Raw genomic sequence first — 17230 nt, forward strand, 5'->3', positions numbered from 1 at the left:
AAGACACATTATTCCTATGGTCATGGAATATGGCCATAAATAAGGAAAAAAAAACTTGCTAAGAAAATGACAGGTACAGTACTACATCAGTTTTTATCCAATGTTTGTGGCATTTGACATTAGACATGCAAGACATGTTTTATATTTCAAGTACTTCATGGTCATGGTAATGATATATGGCTGCAGATATAGAGAAATACTTCCGTGATATTTCTAATCTATTCTTATTTAAGCAGTCACGTATTATATGAATAGTTCATGTTCTATCCTTGGCCATATTAAGGGTATGACAAATGATACATTAGTCCAGTTTTGTTTCATCAAAGCCAGTGGCAAAGCTGGGAATGATTTGTATAAAGTTTTATTCATTGTTTTCTTCTGCATTCATAACATTCGTATACCATATATTTTTCCTTGCATAACAAACAATCTATTGGTTACTGGGTTTTTTGGGGCATGAATCATAGAGAAAAAAATATGAAAAATAATCAAGGCATGAAATTCCATCATAAATTGTCATTTTTAATTTTTTTTAATGAAGTAGGCATCACTATTTCATTTATAAAATATTGTATGTTAACAGTTATGATGGAAACATGTAAAAAGAATGTATGTAAAAGAATGTATGTAAAAGAGTTATGTAAAACAATTTGATTCCTTATTGTTTTTGTGCATATTATGAAATAGAGGTTCTTTTTTTCTCTTGAATAAAAAGGAAAGAAAGGGGGGAAAAAGAAGAATAATTCTGTATTTGTACTCAAGATAAATCTTTCAAAAACATCTTTATGTGCTTCATATTATAGCTTAAACAGTCAAACTTGCTATAAAGCCAAACTACATTTGTCTCGGGCAGCACTAGACAAGAAAAAATCTTTAAAATTAAGTTTAAAGGCTATCATATCATAGACTTAAATTAAGTAAATTTTAGCATACATTGTAAAGTGAATGCTAGCTCAAAACCAGTAGGTAAAAAAATCAGCAAGAAAGAGACAAAAGAACATTGGTATGTTGACAAAAGGGAAGTTTTAAAATGAGAAAACCTCTACTGACGAAATGCCAGGTCTAATTTTGCTTATTCCTTTCCTTCATGTTCCAGACGAATGATTTGGCACATCTGGTTGGTGGATTCTCTTACTTTTGAAATCAATTGTGTAATTTTTACCACTGCTGAAAATATATCTTTAACAAAAAGGCCTTCTGTATTTTCCTTGAAAATGGTTCATCATTAGGGCATGTAGTTTTGGAATCTCAATATACTGTAGATGACTAGTTTTTATCTCGCCCACCAGAGGTGAAAGCGAGACTAAGGGATCCAAATGTTGTCCATCCGTCACAAACCATATGACACATAGCTCCACAACCGTAAGTCACTTTCCAACCAAACTTGGATAGAAGATGGACTTGGGGGACCTGCATGTTATGCTGCAGTCGGAGGTCACATGATAAGGTCAAAGGTAATTTTTAGGTCAACGTTAAAGTTTACGTGCAATACTCTCTTATGACTTCTAACTCTGCAACCGCAAGTTACTTTTCACCTAAACTTGGATTGTAGATGTACTTAGGAGACCTGCATGTTATGCTGCAGTCGGAGGTCACATGGTAAGGTCAAAAGTCATTTTCAGGTCAACGTTAAAGTTTACGTGCAAGACTCTTATGACACATAACTCTGCAACCGTAAGTCACTTTTCAACCAAACTTGGATGGTAGATGTACTTTGGGGACCTGCATGTTATGCTGTAGTCAGAGGTCACATGGTAAGGCAAAGGTCATTTCTAGGTCAATGTTAAATTTTATGTGCAAGACTCTCTTATGACACATAAATCCACAACCGTAAGCCACTTTTCACCCAAACTTGGGTTGTAGATGTACTGAGGAGACCTGCATATTATGGCGCAACTTGGGTTGTAGGTGTACTTAGGAGACTTGTATGTAATTGTGTTCAGAGGTCACATGGTATGGTCAAAGTTCATTTTGAGGTCAACATTAAAGTTTACGTTAAAGGCACTTATGACAAGTGTTATTCCATCCCAGTCATTTCACAATGAAGTTTCAAAACAATTCTGTCGCGTGCCCTCGCAAACCACAATATTTCTTGTTATTTTCATAAGTGGGCGAGACACAAAACGCTTATGCCTTGTTATAAAGATAAATTTTCTTATCAATATCAGTTAAGGTATGGACGTTGAATGGAGGACTGATTAATGTGTTTCGAAGCCATACCAAGCCAGTAACCGATGTAGTCCTACACCCACATACCTCAATGATAGTACTCACTTCTTCTCTTGATGGAAGTATCAAGATCTGGTCTCTGGACATCATGGAACTCCTCTACAGGTTTGTTTATCTTTTTACATATCTTTATATACTGTATCTTTCATATGTACATGTAAATACTGTTAGTTTTTGTTAAATTGTTATGTAGGCATTGTTTATATATTACAGAGTATATTCAGTAGACTCACAAATGTTCATTCTTAATCAGCAAGTTAAGAAACATGTTTTCTCATCTGCCTAAACTACAAGGGACCAGACTTGACAAGCATTCATGCTATTTTCTGGTTCCTAATATCCTAACTTTTCTATGTATTCATAACTGATTGGCTGTAAACTTGTAAATTGTCATTGCTTTGGATAATGAATAAATTACATGTAATTCATATAAAGTGTCCTCATTAGTTCCATGACCCTAGTAACTAGCATCAACCCCCCCCACAGCGCTTGGCGATAAAAGCTTACATTCACTATTGGACACTTCTCAATAAACGCGCTGAATTGGAATTGATGCATGCAATCTATATTAGCCATGATTTCAACCATACATAAAAAACCCCTGTAAATTTGGACCATTATGGTCCCTGTTTCCATTCTGTATAGTTCTCTTTTGACTTTTGTAACTGTGGCTGTAAATCTTATTGTTTCATCTCTTTACTATTTATATCTATTCCCTGTTGATTTTATTAGTACTTTGCAATCTGAATAAATATCATTATTTGGGATGCTAATAATGTTGGTTTTATTAATAACATTATTAAATTGTTAAATTGGTTCAATGCAATCCGTTTTTCCCCTTTAACCTCTGCATAACAGTATGGTGGCATCCACAGTAGGGATACATTGGATGGGCTTGACGGGAGAGGGTCAATTATGGACAGCGACCTTACATGACCTCAGCCTGTGGTCAATCAACGAAGTGGTTAATTTCTATGCCTTGGCGAGATGCCGTACAACATCTCTTCAAGTAGCTCAGCTTGAGCACAAGACTAGCAGGGTAGTTGCAGTTGGTGAAGATAGCAGGTAGATGCATGTCTGGTCCAAGGTTAAATTCTTTGTAGGCTTTGTTTAATTCCTTCTACACAAGGAAGCACTGTGATTTTGACCTTATGGGAGAGATGCTTAGAGGAGAAATCCTTAGATCTGATAATAAAGTATACAACAGGTAGGAGATAAGACCCTGGTTACTTGTTACAAGCTACTGATCTGATTAGTATAGCATTAATATACTCCCCGTGATCTCATTTTCATACAGCAATACCTTTCTCATTCCGTGTTCAATTTAAAACTTTCACCAATCTGTTTTCATCCCTTCACACAAATCATTTTATGACCGAGGTTAGAGTCTCCTTTAAGGTGCCTACCATTAACTTTGTTATTGTGTATGAACACAAAATTTAGTTCTCCTGAATCAACATTGAATATTATTTTTGTTTTGCCTACCAGAGGGAAAGACAAGAAAAATAAAATGGCTCCTGTCTCCCATCCTTAACAAACATGATAGTTGATATAAGGTGACAACTGTTGCTGCCTAGGCAACTAAACAAAAATGTAAGGAAAGTGAAGTTTTTAAAATGTTATTGTCCACTCCTCTATTCAGAGTAAAGTAATGATCCACAGATTGTTTTGGTCAAGTACTCAAGGTTGACCAACAGCTGTAAAGTTTTTGACGGATAGTATAAAAGATTTCACTTGAGAACTCTGTGACTCATAGAGCTTGATTTTAAAGTTTAGAGATTGGCTTTGAGAGATGACAATACAGTTTATCCAATAACACATTACTTTATTATTCTATCTACATCTTTAGAGTATAGTCACCATCAGACTTACTCTGCATGTTTTTCAATAATTGTATGGATTATGAACTGTATTAATTGCTTTGTCTTCATTAATGCTGGTTGAAAGTCAAACAGAAGCACAATCCAACAAAATACTGCTGATCCTTGGGCATAAGTTACAGGTCACATAATTATGGTCCAAGATCATTAAGGACCAATGAACTTGGCTATGTTGTATCAACATAATAAACTTAACCAAGAATAAGGAGATTTTTAATTTTCAAGATATCTTTGAAAGGAAAAGTCTGTTATCCCATTAAATTTACATATAATGGTTTGTAAGTATCTCAAATAGATGAATGGAGTTTCATATCACTATGCCTTGGTACAAGGTCATTTAAGGGTCAATAAACTTACAATAACCTAAAGTTAATGTTGAAATTACTAGTGTGTATTGTGTTGAATTTTGGTATGCTTGATATGTATCAGCAATTAGATAAGTATAATTCATCCACTAGATCAAGACAAAAGATTTGATATGTTTCATTATTTTGATGGCCATTTATTTGTAAATGAAACTTGTATGATATGGTTATTGGATCACAGTTGATATGAGATATAAACAAATTTGTGGTCAAATTCAAATGTCATTTATGGTCCAAGTTATGACTTAATTATCAATAAATCACCTGGGAAGGTTTTTTGTAATTAGCCAAAATAAGTAATTTGGTCTTCAAAAAGAAAAAAAAAGCTTAGGTAAAATAATAGTTCTTCTTAACACTGTACTTACATGTAGCCAAATAAGTAATTTTGGTCTTCAAAAAGAAAAAAAAGCTTAGTTAAAATGATAGTTCTTTTTAACACTGTCGAAATATCAAGTTGTAAAAATAATAGAAAACAAGATAAAAGATTTCCTTTGACACATATTTTGTAGACTGCTTGAAACTTAAAGTTTAACTGAGATTGCACATTGTGCACATATAATCCTTGTGTGGAATCTGAACTTCAAACCTTGTTTTCTTATTTTTTTCGGGTTATTGTTGATCAATTTTGACAAGTTACATATCATTTGAAAGCTTAAGATGTGCTTTTTCATACTCAAAATGTCAAAATTCATTTTGGGCAATTCATTTTTGCTTCTAAGGTGGCTGGTCGCATTTTTGGTAAAATAGCCCTCCCATAACAACCAGAAAGTTAAAAAACTTGGAATGGGCTAAATTTCAAATTGATTTGGTGAAAGTGGTGATTGAGAAAAGCAAGCACAAAAATACAGTCAGACAAATATGCTGAATTGGCCAAATTTTTAGGAAGGATCATCATTAAAGGAGAATGAAACCCTTGAAACCAGCTGAATCCATATCAAAGAGAAAAATCAAAGAAACATATTATTGAAAGTTTGAGGAAGATTGAATGAATAATAAGAAAGTTATGAGCATTTGAATATTGAGATCACTAATGCCATGTAGACCTTCCCATTGGCAATGCGACCAAGATCTGTGATGTCACACACGTACAACTCCCTCATTACTTTAGTACTTATTTCACTTATATTCTCACTTTTATAGAGTCTATCACAATGTGAGGTGTTCTCTTTATATGAGAGGACACGTACAGAGGTTTCACAACATTATATCATTGATGAATCGTTTGTCATATGATTAGAATGAGCAAAAAGAGATGTTTTGGGGTATATTTTCAGTGTCTAAAAGGGGAGAGTTGTTCATCTGTGACATCATAGATCTTGGTGGCATTACCAATGGGAGGATCTCCATAGCATTAGTGATCTCGACATTCAAATGCTCATAACTCTTTTATTGCTAGTCCTATTTTACTCAAACTTTTGTTGATCTTATTCTTTGATTTTTCTGCTTTCACAAAAGCTAACTTGCTCCAAGAGTTTCATTCTCCTTTAATGTTATCAGCAATACCTTGCACGTCCAGTGCTAGTTTGAGTTGAACATTCCAGAACCAAATGTAACCCCAATCCTCACTGAAACCGAAACTTTGGCCTGGGAATGGAATTCATTCAAACCAAAGCCCCGTCTTACAACGAGTTGATTGATCCATTCAACCACAACTATGGAAAGCCAGCAACACCAACATTCAAATGCATGTTTGTTCAAAATGTTTCTCGATATGATGTATATTCATACATTCATCACTTTCTTGATAATTTTGTATGCTCATCCCTGTTTAAAAAAGACATGACAGGGCCCTGAATTGCATCCAATATTTCCCTTTCAATGTGCTAGTGTTCGACTGGTATCTATGAAGGATCAGAAGAATCTCTCAACTGTCCTACCACCTCCATCGGTTTCCCCGCTCACCCAAGTTCTTTCTGTGACCTATAATCGTCAATACAGTCTTGTCTACCTCCTGGTAAACCCCACAGAGATATGGGTCTACACTATGAAGTAAGTCTACATTTGTGAACTAGAAGTAGAATTAAGAGAAGAGAATTGTCAGTCACATATTTGTTCTTAGCTGTATACTTCAGGGTAGTTTTGTGTTTGCAAATTTAATGACATGACGAATATGCGAAATGCATAAATTAAATGAAAAAGAAGTATAATTCCTGAAAATTACTATTTTTTTATTTCCTATCTTGAAGTAGAATTTGGAAAAAATTGTTTTGAACTACATGTATATGGCATGTAGGCTCGAGAAAATGATTTCATGTTTGATTATATTTAATGACTGATGGTTATATCTTCGCAAGGAAGGTATTATGTTGTTGAAAAACTATATCAGTGAACACCGGGATAGGTGTTGCTTGTGACGGCTGTCAATGGATGGATTACTTTGTTGCCCATGCAGATTTCCATGGAGATTTGACACTTTGGTTTTATTTTGTCTATTCAGAACAGACCCAGCATGTCGAACTGCTGTTTGGGATGTTATGAAGATCCAAGAATGGAACAAAACACGAGCCCAGTCTGCGCGAGTGCACCCTTCTACCCCACTTCCAGTGTAAGCTTGCACCTTGAGTCTAAATTGATAAGACATAATATTCAGTAGAGCTAAAAGGCTGTCCTGTTTCTTGTATAGGTGCTCTTTTAATGAATGAAATTTTGGTATACACACTTTCATTGAATTCATGTCATGTTTACACCAATTTTTTGGCATAGCTTTTATGATTATACAGTGTCTATAGTTATTGCTTGATATTCATTGACTCATACCTTTCCTTTAAATATAAATCCATTAGTTTTTAAACCTAAAATAAATGTGATAAAAGTGAGTTTGTTAAGAATTATGCATTCAAAAATTACACATTAAAAAAAAGTGAAATTGCAGAATAGGCCATTCATAAGAGGCACCTACCACTTTCCAGCCTTAAAGTAGTCATTAATGTTATGCTCTCATAATCTACCAAAGTTATACTGATGTACCATTGAGTATCCCATGTTATTCCATTTTGTCAATGCCATTCTTTTGTAGTGACAAGAAAATGGCACCAACTCAACGGGCATCCAGTGCTCACTTTAAGGGGTTCCGCATCCGCTCAGCCAGTGCAGAAGGTCCACCAGGTGTCGAGATGGCAGCTCCTTGCTGCTCGCTTCTTGCTCTACATTCTCACATTCAATACTGGGGAGATCATGGATTTGTTTGTCCACGTAAGACCAGTCTTCTTCTCCTTGGCCTTGAGGTAAATTTATTTATTTATTTTATTTATTTATAAGTCTTTTTTTAGTAGGGTGGCTCCATCAGTAATTGATATACTGTTGTCCTTGGAGGCCCTACAACAAAAATAAAAACATATAACAAACATGGGTATAAAAAGTGTACAATGTAAGTTGAAACGAACAAACTGTAAAGAAAAGAACAACACAAAGGGCCAGTTTATAAATTAAGACTATTATAATGCCAAAATAAAAGACTAAATGAGGATTCGGATTGAGCATTTCTTAAAAAATTAGGTAGATTGTTCCAAATGAATGCACCAGCAAAAGAAAAACTTTGTTTGCCCATTTCTGTTCGAACTCTGGGCAAAATCAAACCTGTGCTTTGTGCACTACGAGTACGAATACTATGTACAGTTTCAGATTTTTTAAAGATATTTAACAAATAGGCTGGATTTTGATTAAGAAAAACAGAAAATATCATTTTACATTTAAAATATTTCCATCTATCTTCGATGGGAACCCATTTCAGTTTGTTTAAATTAATTTGGGTAGGAGTTCTTAAATTGGCTCCCAAAATTACCCTGGCCATTTTTTTGTGTTGTTTAATCATGATATCTTTTGTGTTCTGAGCACAACTTGACCAGGCATTACTACAGTATTCTAACAAAGGTAAAATCAATGCATTAGCAAGGAGTTTTAATCCTTCCAGAGGTAAGTATTTTCTTGAACGACCAAGTAATGCTATCCTCGATCCTATTTTTTTACTTGTTTTTGTCATATGTTCTTTCCAATTTATTGAATTTAATGATGGATCTAGCTAAACCCCTAAGTATCTGTAAGTGTAGACCTGTAAAATTTGCAGTTGGTTAAGTGTAATGGAATTTTTTTTCTCCAGTTTAGCTAATTTCATTTGTGAACCAAATAACATAAAGTCAGTTTTCTTTGTATTTAATGTGAGATTGTTCTCTTTTACCCATTCATATACTTGTTTTAAATCAAAGTTCAAGGCTGATTCAATTTCTTCACTGCTTTGACTACTAAAAAACAGAACAGCATCGTCTGTGTAAAGCATCACTTGGCATTGGGATACCACATTTGGAAGGTCATTTACCATAATAGTAAACAATAACGGGCCCAAATTGGCGCCTTGTGTTACACCTGACACAGTGGTACCCCAATCAGATTCATATTTTCCTAATACCACTTTTTGTTTCCGATTAGTTAAGTATTCCATAAACCAATGTCTTTCTTTTCCAAGTATACCATATTTTAAAAAAAATTCAAGTTTCTTTTTATCATGCCCCTGCAGAAAAAAAGTATGAAAACATGTCTCTCTTTCTGTCCACCTGCCCCCTTGATTCATAATAGCAATATTTTATTCACATTTCAATTTTCAATTGTATTATATTTTTTGAAAGGATGGGAGGATTCTCTTCATGGATCCAGTCATATTTGGGATCAAGATTTGTGAACTCCAGGCTTGCAAAGATGCAGTAAGTACTTCCATTTTAATCCATTAACCTTGAGCTGTTCAATATTTTTTGCCATATTGCATTGTGTATTTCCCTCATGCTTTATTATGCTCCCCTCTTGTGGAAAGGTGGTGCGGCATTGTTGAACTTTGTGTATAAGACTTGGCTTCATAACTCTTTTTTATAAAATGGGAATCTAAGATAAAACTAAAATAATTCATACTCATTCTTTTTTTAAAGTAATTTTGAACCCGGAGCTACAATTGGAACCAGGAGCATATCCCAAATTGACAATTCAAATATTTCAAAGCTTTCAAATGTGCATCAAAATGTTTATTATCATAATACACATAAGCATAAGTGAAGGCTCCACACATATTGATAAAACCTCAAGATATAACCTGAATATTTTGATGACAGCTCAGAAAAAGCTACATTTTAGAGTAATAAGATGGGTAGCAATCTTCCTTTGCCTCAAAAGAGTTCTTTACCAGGTATCTGTTTTCAGACAATATGAGACTGCCACCATCGCTATATTTTTAAAATACAGCCTTTTCTAAGCTGTCCTAATTTTTTTTTGAAATTTGACATATGAGTTTTAATCAGCCCAGTCACGATATGTAACATTTATGTAACACACTTCCAGCAATAAATTATTTTATTAAGTTGAGTGAGTAAGCATGCATTTTTATGAATTTTGTTTGAAAAAGGCGGTGCTAGAATCCAACCAGCAAAGTTTTATTAAAAATTCTCAGGGAGCTCCAATAACTGTACTAGAGTCTTGCATGAAATCTTGATATTCACAATGATTTTCAAAATTCTGTGAATAATGTGCGTATCGTCGTAATCCAAGCATCCATTTCATTCATTCGTTTGTTTGTTCGTTCGTTCGTCTGTCTGTCCGTTCATTCATTCATTCATTCATTCATTCACTCTTTCATTCATTCATTTTCATTGTTCACATAATTGGTAAAATTATTTTCAAAATCAAGATTTCATAGAATTCATTACTACTATTATCATTTATAAAAGCACACATATAAGAAAAAAATGCAGAGTGAATTGGATGGAAATGGGCCAAGGCTCGAGAAGTGAAATTCAATACTGTTGCCCAGTGGCATTGGAAAAATGCAGTAAATTAAGTATTGCACAGTTACTAGTATATAAAATTAATTGAATAAATTCAGTTTATAAACACTCAACCAACATGTCATCATGGAGGCTAACAATGCAAGTACATGTGTGTACAGTCAGGCAAAGTGATAATGAAAATCATTTGTATTACATAAAAATAAAGAAGAAAGGGGAAAAAAAGAAATTAGAAAGAATTTTCAAACAAACCCATGCCAGGTTGACTTGTGAGAATACATGTAGGGATGTATATATAGGGACAGTGATTTATACAGTATCGGAGAGCTGAGAAATAGTATCTTAAGAAGAGGGTATGCTGCAAAGTAATTCCAGAGCTCAAGGTTTACCAATGGTGGCATAGATTCAGCCTATGTTATTGTACTTTGCTATGTATGCTAACTTTATGTGTATTTGTTTGTTGATAAAAGAAAAAAGCGTAAACAAACTGACTTGCAATTTAAATCATGTAAATTTGATAAAATTCATGCTAAAATGTAGGAAAAATTATCACCTTTAAAAATAATTTGGTTGCTCAGATCCGCCAATCAAAACTTAGCAATTTTCAATAATGTCGGCGGCATATTGCCATGGTGTAGTGGGTGCTAATTTGTGAGTTTTTCCTGTCGCTTGGTGCTGCTAGTTTGCATTTGAATCAGCCGCAAAAGCCTGCATTTGCAGTATTGAATGATAATAATGTGCTGTATTCTATCACTTCTGTCCTTTATCTTGATATTTTTTTCACCTGCATAGCAGAACGAGATTAGGTGGCGCATTTGACGAGCTCACTTGCAAAAGGGGTTAGGTCCATTTTTCATCAAATTTAATTTTTTTTGTATCTATAGATTTTTAGTAGCTCTGTAAGCTGATCCCAAAAGAAAAGTTGAAATACCCATTAAAAAGTGAACTAAAATGGCAAAGAAAAATCACTTTTTTTCAAAAGGGGTTAGGTCCAATTTAGTTTGGTTGCATAAGGGGTTAGGTCCACGCAGAATTTTTTTGGAAAAGAATATTTAAAAAAATTTGAAGACAGGTAGATTTCTTTTATACCAAATTTCATGTTCTAATGGTAGGGTATCATGAAAATTTAGTTTCGTATAAAAATATTGCAATATGGGAGAATTAAAACAATGATTTTCTTGGAGTGGACCTAACCCCTTTTGCAACTAAACTCCTCTGAAGAGCTCATTTGTCAAAACGGGTTAGGTCAAATTTTCATAAATTTTATTGTTTTCTGTCTCAAAACCTCTAAATTTTCAGTTGCTCTGATGATATCAAAGAAAATTTGAAATTCAAATGAAAACGTGAATAAAATTGGCAAAGAAAAATCACTTTTTTAATCAAAAGAGATTTAATTCTTTTCTGTTTGCTTGCAAAAGGAGGTTAGGTCCACAATGATAATTTTTTTTAAAATATATAGAAAATAAATTGAAGATGGGTAGATTTCTTTTATACCCAATTTTATGTTCACATGATAGGGTAGTACATCATGACAATTTAGTTTCTGATAAGAATATTGCGATAAGTGAGAATAAAAAACATGGACCTAACAGTGGACCTAACCCCTTTTTCAACCAATATCTTCATTTGTACATCTTTTTATTGTTAAAAATTAATTTCTTGTCCAAAATAACATAGAAATTGACCCCAAAATCATTAAAATAACTTATGCAGAAGCCGAAATATACCATTTTAATGAAAATGGGTGGAGGTTAACCACCTTATTGCTCCAAATCGTTTTTTAGGTGGCACCCCCTCAGAGTTTGACAAATTTTTCAGAAAAAGGTGTCAAAATGCTTAAGAGCACAAGCTGCATCTCTGGAGCTGGTCCTCTCTGTGAGCTGAAATATCACCATTCTATAGTCCATCACTAAATAGAAAAGAGTATTTTACTCTCTGTATTTCTGTTTTAGGGGTATCTGCCTTTCAAAGAATATGATGCTCAATTATCAGTTCTAGCTGTCTTTGTAAAAGATGAGCATGTTGTTTTATGTATTCAGAAGCCATAGTAATTGGAAATGAAGAAAACAAATTTGATTGGCACTTAAAAGGCTTAAGAGAACTTTGTTCTCTTCTATGAAAGCTAAATAAAGATGTCCAGCAACGTGATATGAAAATTACGTTTCATGCAAATGCCAAGACAAAAAAGATTTATATTTTTTGCATTAAAAGGGAACTTAAATTCTTTAATAAAATAGACACATGTTCTAACCGAATTTGATTAATATGAGATGTATTAATAATAGCTTGTTTGTAGCCTTTGTTTGTAGCCTACATGTGTTTTAATAGGATAGCTTCAAAGTTCATACATCGTGGTTTGCCATTCACAGAATCAGGATCTTAACTACACGGAATTGAATAGTAAGTTTGTTGTTGCTAATTGATATGCCGATCAATTTTAGCGCTGCAATCTTCCCATTGTAAGGAAGCTTCAACGAGTGTGTGTCATTGCAGAATCTAGGGGCGAATTGTGTCCCACTGATCTGCCATAGCGCAGCGGCGCGGCGGAAAGAAGCGGAACGGATTAGTTCCCCTGCAATCCGACGATTTAGGCTCCTCCCCCTTTTCAACTCTGTCAAGGAGGCGGGGCTAAAATCGTCTGCTATTCCGCATGCAGGATTGTGCAGCGGAACGGCGGAGAACGCCAGTGATAATAAAAATACGGTCCCTAACAGTGAACGATCTTGACAGATCGCATTGTGTTGCTCCAAAGAGTAATAAAGCGACTTCAGACTCTGGATCTGCGGGCACCAATTAGAAGAACAAGAAGCCGCTTGCTGTTATTGCCAAATTTTGTTCATACTGAGTCCAAAACAGCGTCCTGCATGCACGGAGGAAACTGAAAGGCACTGGCATGGGGATTGATGAGGCTTTAACTCCAACAAACCAGGAACTTCTGTGGATTGCGAAGAAACACTCAAAGGTCAATGGGGCTTGGTCCTTTGATGGAGGAATCGTAGTTCTGATGATAACCACAAATGGAAAGTCAATTCGCAGAACCATCCATTGTAAACAAGACTTGAAAAATCTGTAACCTGAATGAAAAAAACAAACAATGCATTCCAGTTTAGATTGGTTTATCAATCGGTTTTTTATCTGACTCTTTAAGATCAATAAATGGTAGTGACTGAAATAGTGTTTTACCTTGTGTCAATTCTTTTTTTCACATATTCTTTTTTGTGTTTATGAAGATTTTGTGGTTTTTGTCTTGCTACGTCTTGTTAGCGATGTCGAACGATGTAATAATAGACCCAAGTTTGAATGAAGATGAAACCATTAACAACTCATCTGTAAATTTAAACGATACTTACCTTTTTCCATTTGCAGATATTGATGACTCAGAATTGGAAACATTCCGTTTTACAAGAGCATCTGTGATACAGATAATATTAGTTCAGTTCAGTTCAATTTATTTATTTTCTCAGCATAAAAAAGATGATATATATACAATATGTACAAAAATGACAAATAGTATTGGAAACTACAGAAAAGTTTATAAAAACTTGTGAGTAGTAGTTCCCAGTACATTGAATGACATTAATATTAAATGGAAAAAAAAATGCAAACACAGCATCAACAAACACCAGCAAACACACAGGGAGGGTGGGCGGTAAATGTATGAGATTTCAGCAAGGAGAAAGGAAACAAATTATTTTGCATATTCATTTATATACATTTTTTTGAACTTAGATTTAAATGACGTAATTGTTGTTGAGTATTTAATTCCATCGGGGAGATTATTCCAAATGCCTGGGCCATAATGCCTTAATGAATTTAGGAGAATTAGTGTTTTAACCTTGGGATAATGAAAATTATTACTTGAGCGAGTATTGTGACAATGAACGGAATTGTTTATAAAAACATACGGGATATATTAAAAGGAATTATGTTATGAATAGTACGAAACATCACAGATGCTATCTGAAATTTATGAATATCATATATATTAAGGGTATTGAGATTAAAAAACAAAGGTCGTGAGGGAGCTCTAAAAGGGGAGTTGGTACATATTCTTAAAATTTTCTTTTGCAATTTATGAAGGGGTTCCAATTTTGTTATTCCAGCATTCGCCCAAATAATATTACAATATTGAAGATAGGTTAGGGAAAGACAGTTATATATCATAAATAACTCCTTCTGTGGCAAAAAATTTCGAAGTTTAAAAAGAATACCAATATTTTTTGAGATTTGTTAGCTAAAATAGAACGGTGGCTGTTGTATGACAGTGTATCATCTAAAGTGATTCCGAGAAACTTGGTTGTTTTTTAACAATTCAAGAGGATTTGATTCAAAAATATTTTAACATCCGAAATATCATGTTTTATATGTTCTTTACTAATATACATAACAGTTGTCTTTTCATAATTGATTACTAATTCATTAGCATGGAACCAGTCTATAATCTTAATTAATTCTTCATTTGTATTCTTAATAAGTAAATTAAAATCACAATTGGACGCAACTAAATTTGTATCATCGGCAAAAAGGACAAAATGAAAAAAATGAGAAACATTACATAAATCATTGATATATATCAGGAATAAGAGCGGGCCCAGTGTGGAGCCCTGTGGGGACTCCACAATGGACCCTCTCATGATGAGAAACAGCATTATTATAAACAGTATAATGAAAACGATCAGTTAAATAATCTTTAAACCATTCAAGGGCAATGCCACGAATACCAAAATAAAATAGTTTACTAAGTAAAATATTGTGGTTGATATCATCAAAGGCTTTGCTTAAATCGAGAAAAATACCGAGTGTATGTAGATTATCAGCCATATTATTTAGGAGATGATCATTAAGGTCGATAAGTGCAAGCTCGCATGAGTAATTTGGTCTAAAACCGTATTGTGAATTATTTAATAGATTATTTTTATCAATGTGCCGTAAAAGCCTATTGTACATTAACTTTTCTAAGATTTTGGAAATACTAGGGAGTAAAGTGATAGGTCTATAATTTGAAAATATATGCAAGTCCCCTTTTTTTAATACTGGAATAATTTTCCCTATTTTCATGTCCTTTGGGAATCTACCTGTTAAAAATGATACATTAAAGATATGTGTTAGGGGTTTTGTTATGAAATTAATTACTTTTTTAATAACACACTGACTAATTCCATCAAATCCCATGCTTTTACTTGATTTAAAATGTTTTACTATTTCAATAATTTCATGTTCATTTGTAGGATATAAGAATATATAATTTTGACATTGGTTTGAGAGATAAGACAAAAAATTATTAGAACGCTGGGGAATATTTGATTTGATATTGGTAGCTATATTAGCAAAAAATGTATTAAATTCTTCTACGATAATTGATCATCAGTTATATTAACACCATCTTTCAGGAAATAAGTGTTTAAATTATGTTTATTTGTAAAAAGAACCTCATTAATTATTTTCCACAACTTAGAAAGATTATTTTTATGTTTTTGCAACAAGTTACTATAATATTTGTTTTTTGGCCTTTTTTAGAATTAGGTTCAATTTATTTCGGTAAGATTTAAACTTCCTTTCAATTGTTTGATTTCTACTTTTGCAAAAACGTTTATATAAATTGTCTTTTTTATGTATGCATTTCAATAGAGAGTTTGTTATCCATGGCTTGCGTATTTTTTGTTTTGTTTTTGTTCTTATTGATACACAGTTACTGTCGTACGCAGTTTTAAAATAGTGCATGAATTTACAATAGGCATTATCAATATCTTTGCATAATACAACTTCATCCCAGGAAATATTAGATAAGTCATTTTTCAGAGAATTTATAGAAGCTGTATCTGTCTTATGTAAGGTGAGAGGTAGAATTTTATTGGTCTTTTGTTCGCAATACAGATTACTTATTTGGAATATGGGGAGATGATCAGTAATGTCGCTGTAGAATATCCCTGTCTGAATTTGAGAAGTATGTACGTTAGTAATTATGTTGTCGATTAAAGTTGAAGATTGGGTGGTAATCCGGGTGGGCTTATCTATTAAAGGACGAAATGAATTATTATATAAAATATTAACAAAATCATTTATGTATTTATTGGAATCAATGTTCAGAAAATTTATAATGAAGTTGCCCATAATGTAAATGTACTTATTTTCATGCGACAATTTGTCAAGACATTCATCAATATTTTCATTAAAGCCTTTGATATCTACATGAGGATCTCTATATATGACACCAACCACAATATTCTTTCTATGTTGCAATACTATTTCGATAAAAAGGGATTCACAATAATAATTTGATAAACATATATCTGATCTTATTTTGACATTAAATGAGTTATGGATTAGCAAGGCAACACCGCCTCCTCTTCGATCATGTCTGTCACTGTGATAAAAACTGTATCCGTCTAAATTAAACAAGAATGGTGTGTTATTATGAATCCACGTTTCACTAAAACCATAAATAGAAAATTTTAAACTAAGTTTAGTAATAAAGGAATGAATATCATCAAAATTTCTATATAGACTTCTAGAATTAAAATGAAGCATACTAAATCTCTCTGTGTTTTCTTCACACATCTGTTTGTTATTATTGAATTCATTACATAACCAATATCTTGATGGATTGTCAAAAACATAAAAATTGTCATCTGGGTCTAAGTCATCAATATTTTCTTGCTCAATAGATGATACAACATGAGTAAAATCAGTATTATCAGTTACATTACCTGGAGAGGGGGGACAACTTGACATAGTCAAAACACACACACACAAGTACACACACTAGCACATTCAGATAATAAAAACTAAAATGGCAGTATATATTATAAGTATAACAGATGAATAAGATGAAGCAATGAATAATATATTCATTAACCTGGATAGCAAATGCATATAATATTAGAAAAAAATAAATTACTGGTGACAGACAAGCTGTCTGAATGGAATACGTAAACTACATATATATTAGAACAATCGTAAAACTTGTAATTTCATGTTGTAAATGTAAACACAG

General features: G+C 33.3%; 1 protein-coding gene across 1 annotated transcript in view; it reads left to right on the forward strand.

The window, feature by feature from the left end:
* The window catches only part of LOC129257363 (uncharacterized), a 73224-nt gene that overhangs the window by 8497 nt on the left and 47497 nt on the right, over window positions 1–17230 (forward strand). The window contains exons 8-13 of the mRNA XM_064096919.1: window positions 2169–2334; window positions 3088–3294; window positions 6302–6463; window positions 6912–7019; window positions 7491–7698; window positions 9094–9168. Of these exons, the coding sequence (XP_063952989.1) occupies window positions 2169–2334; window positions 3088–3294; window positions 6302–6463; window positions 6912–7019; window positions 7491–7698; window positions 9094–9168 (926 nt within the window). The remainder of the gene's footprint in view (window positions 1–2168; window positions 2335–3087; window positions 3295–6301; window positions 6464–6911; window positions 7020–7490; window positions 7699–9093; window positions 9169–17230) is intronic.

The sequence above is a fragment of the Lytechinus pictus genome, chromosome 3, assembly GCF_037042905.1.
Source record: "Lytechinus pictus isolate F3 Inbred chromosome 3, Lp3.0, whole genome shotgun sequence".
In the NCBI taxonomy this organism is placed as follows: Eukaryota; Metazoa; Echinodermata; class Echinoidea; order Temnopleuroida; family Toxopneustidae; genus Lytechinus; species Lytechinus pictus.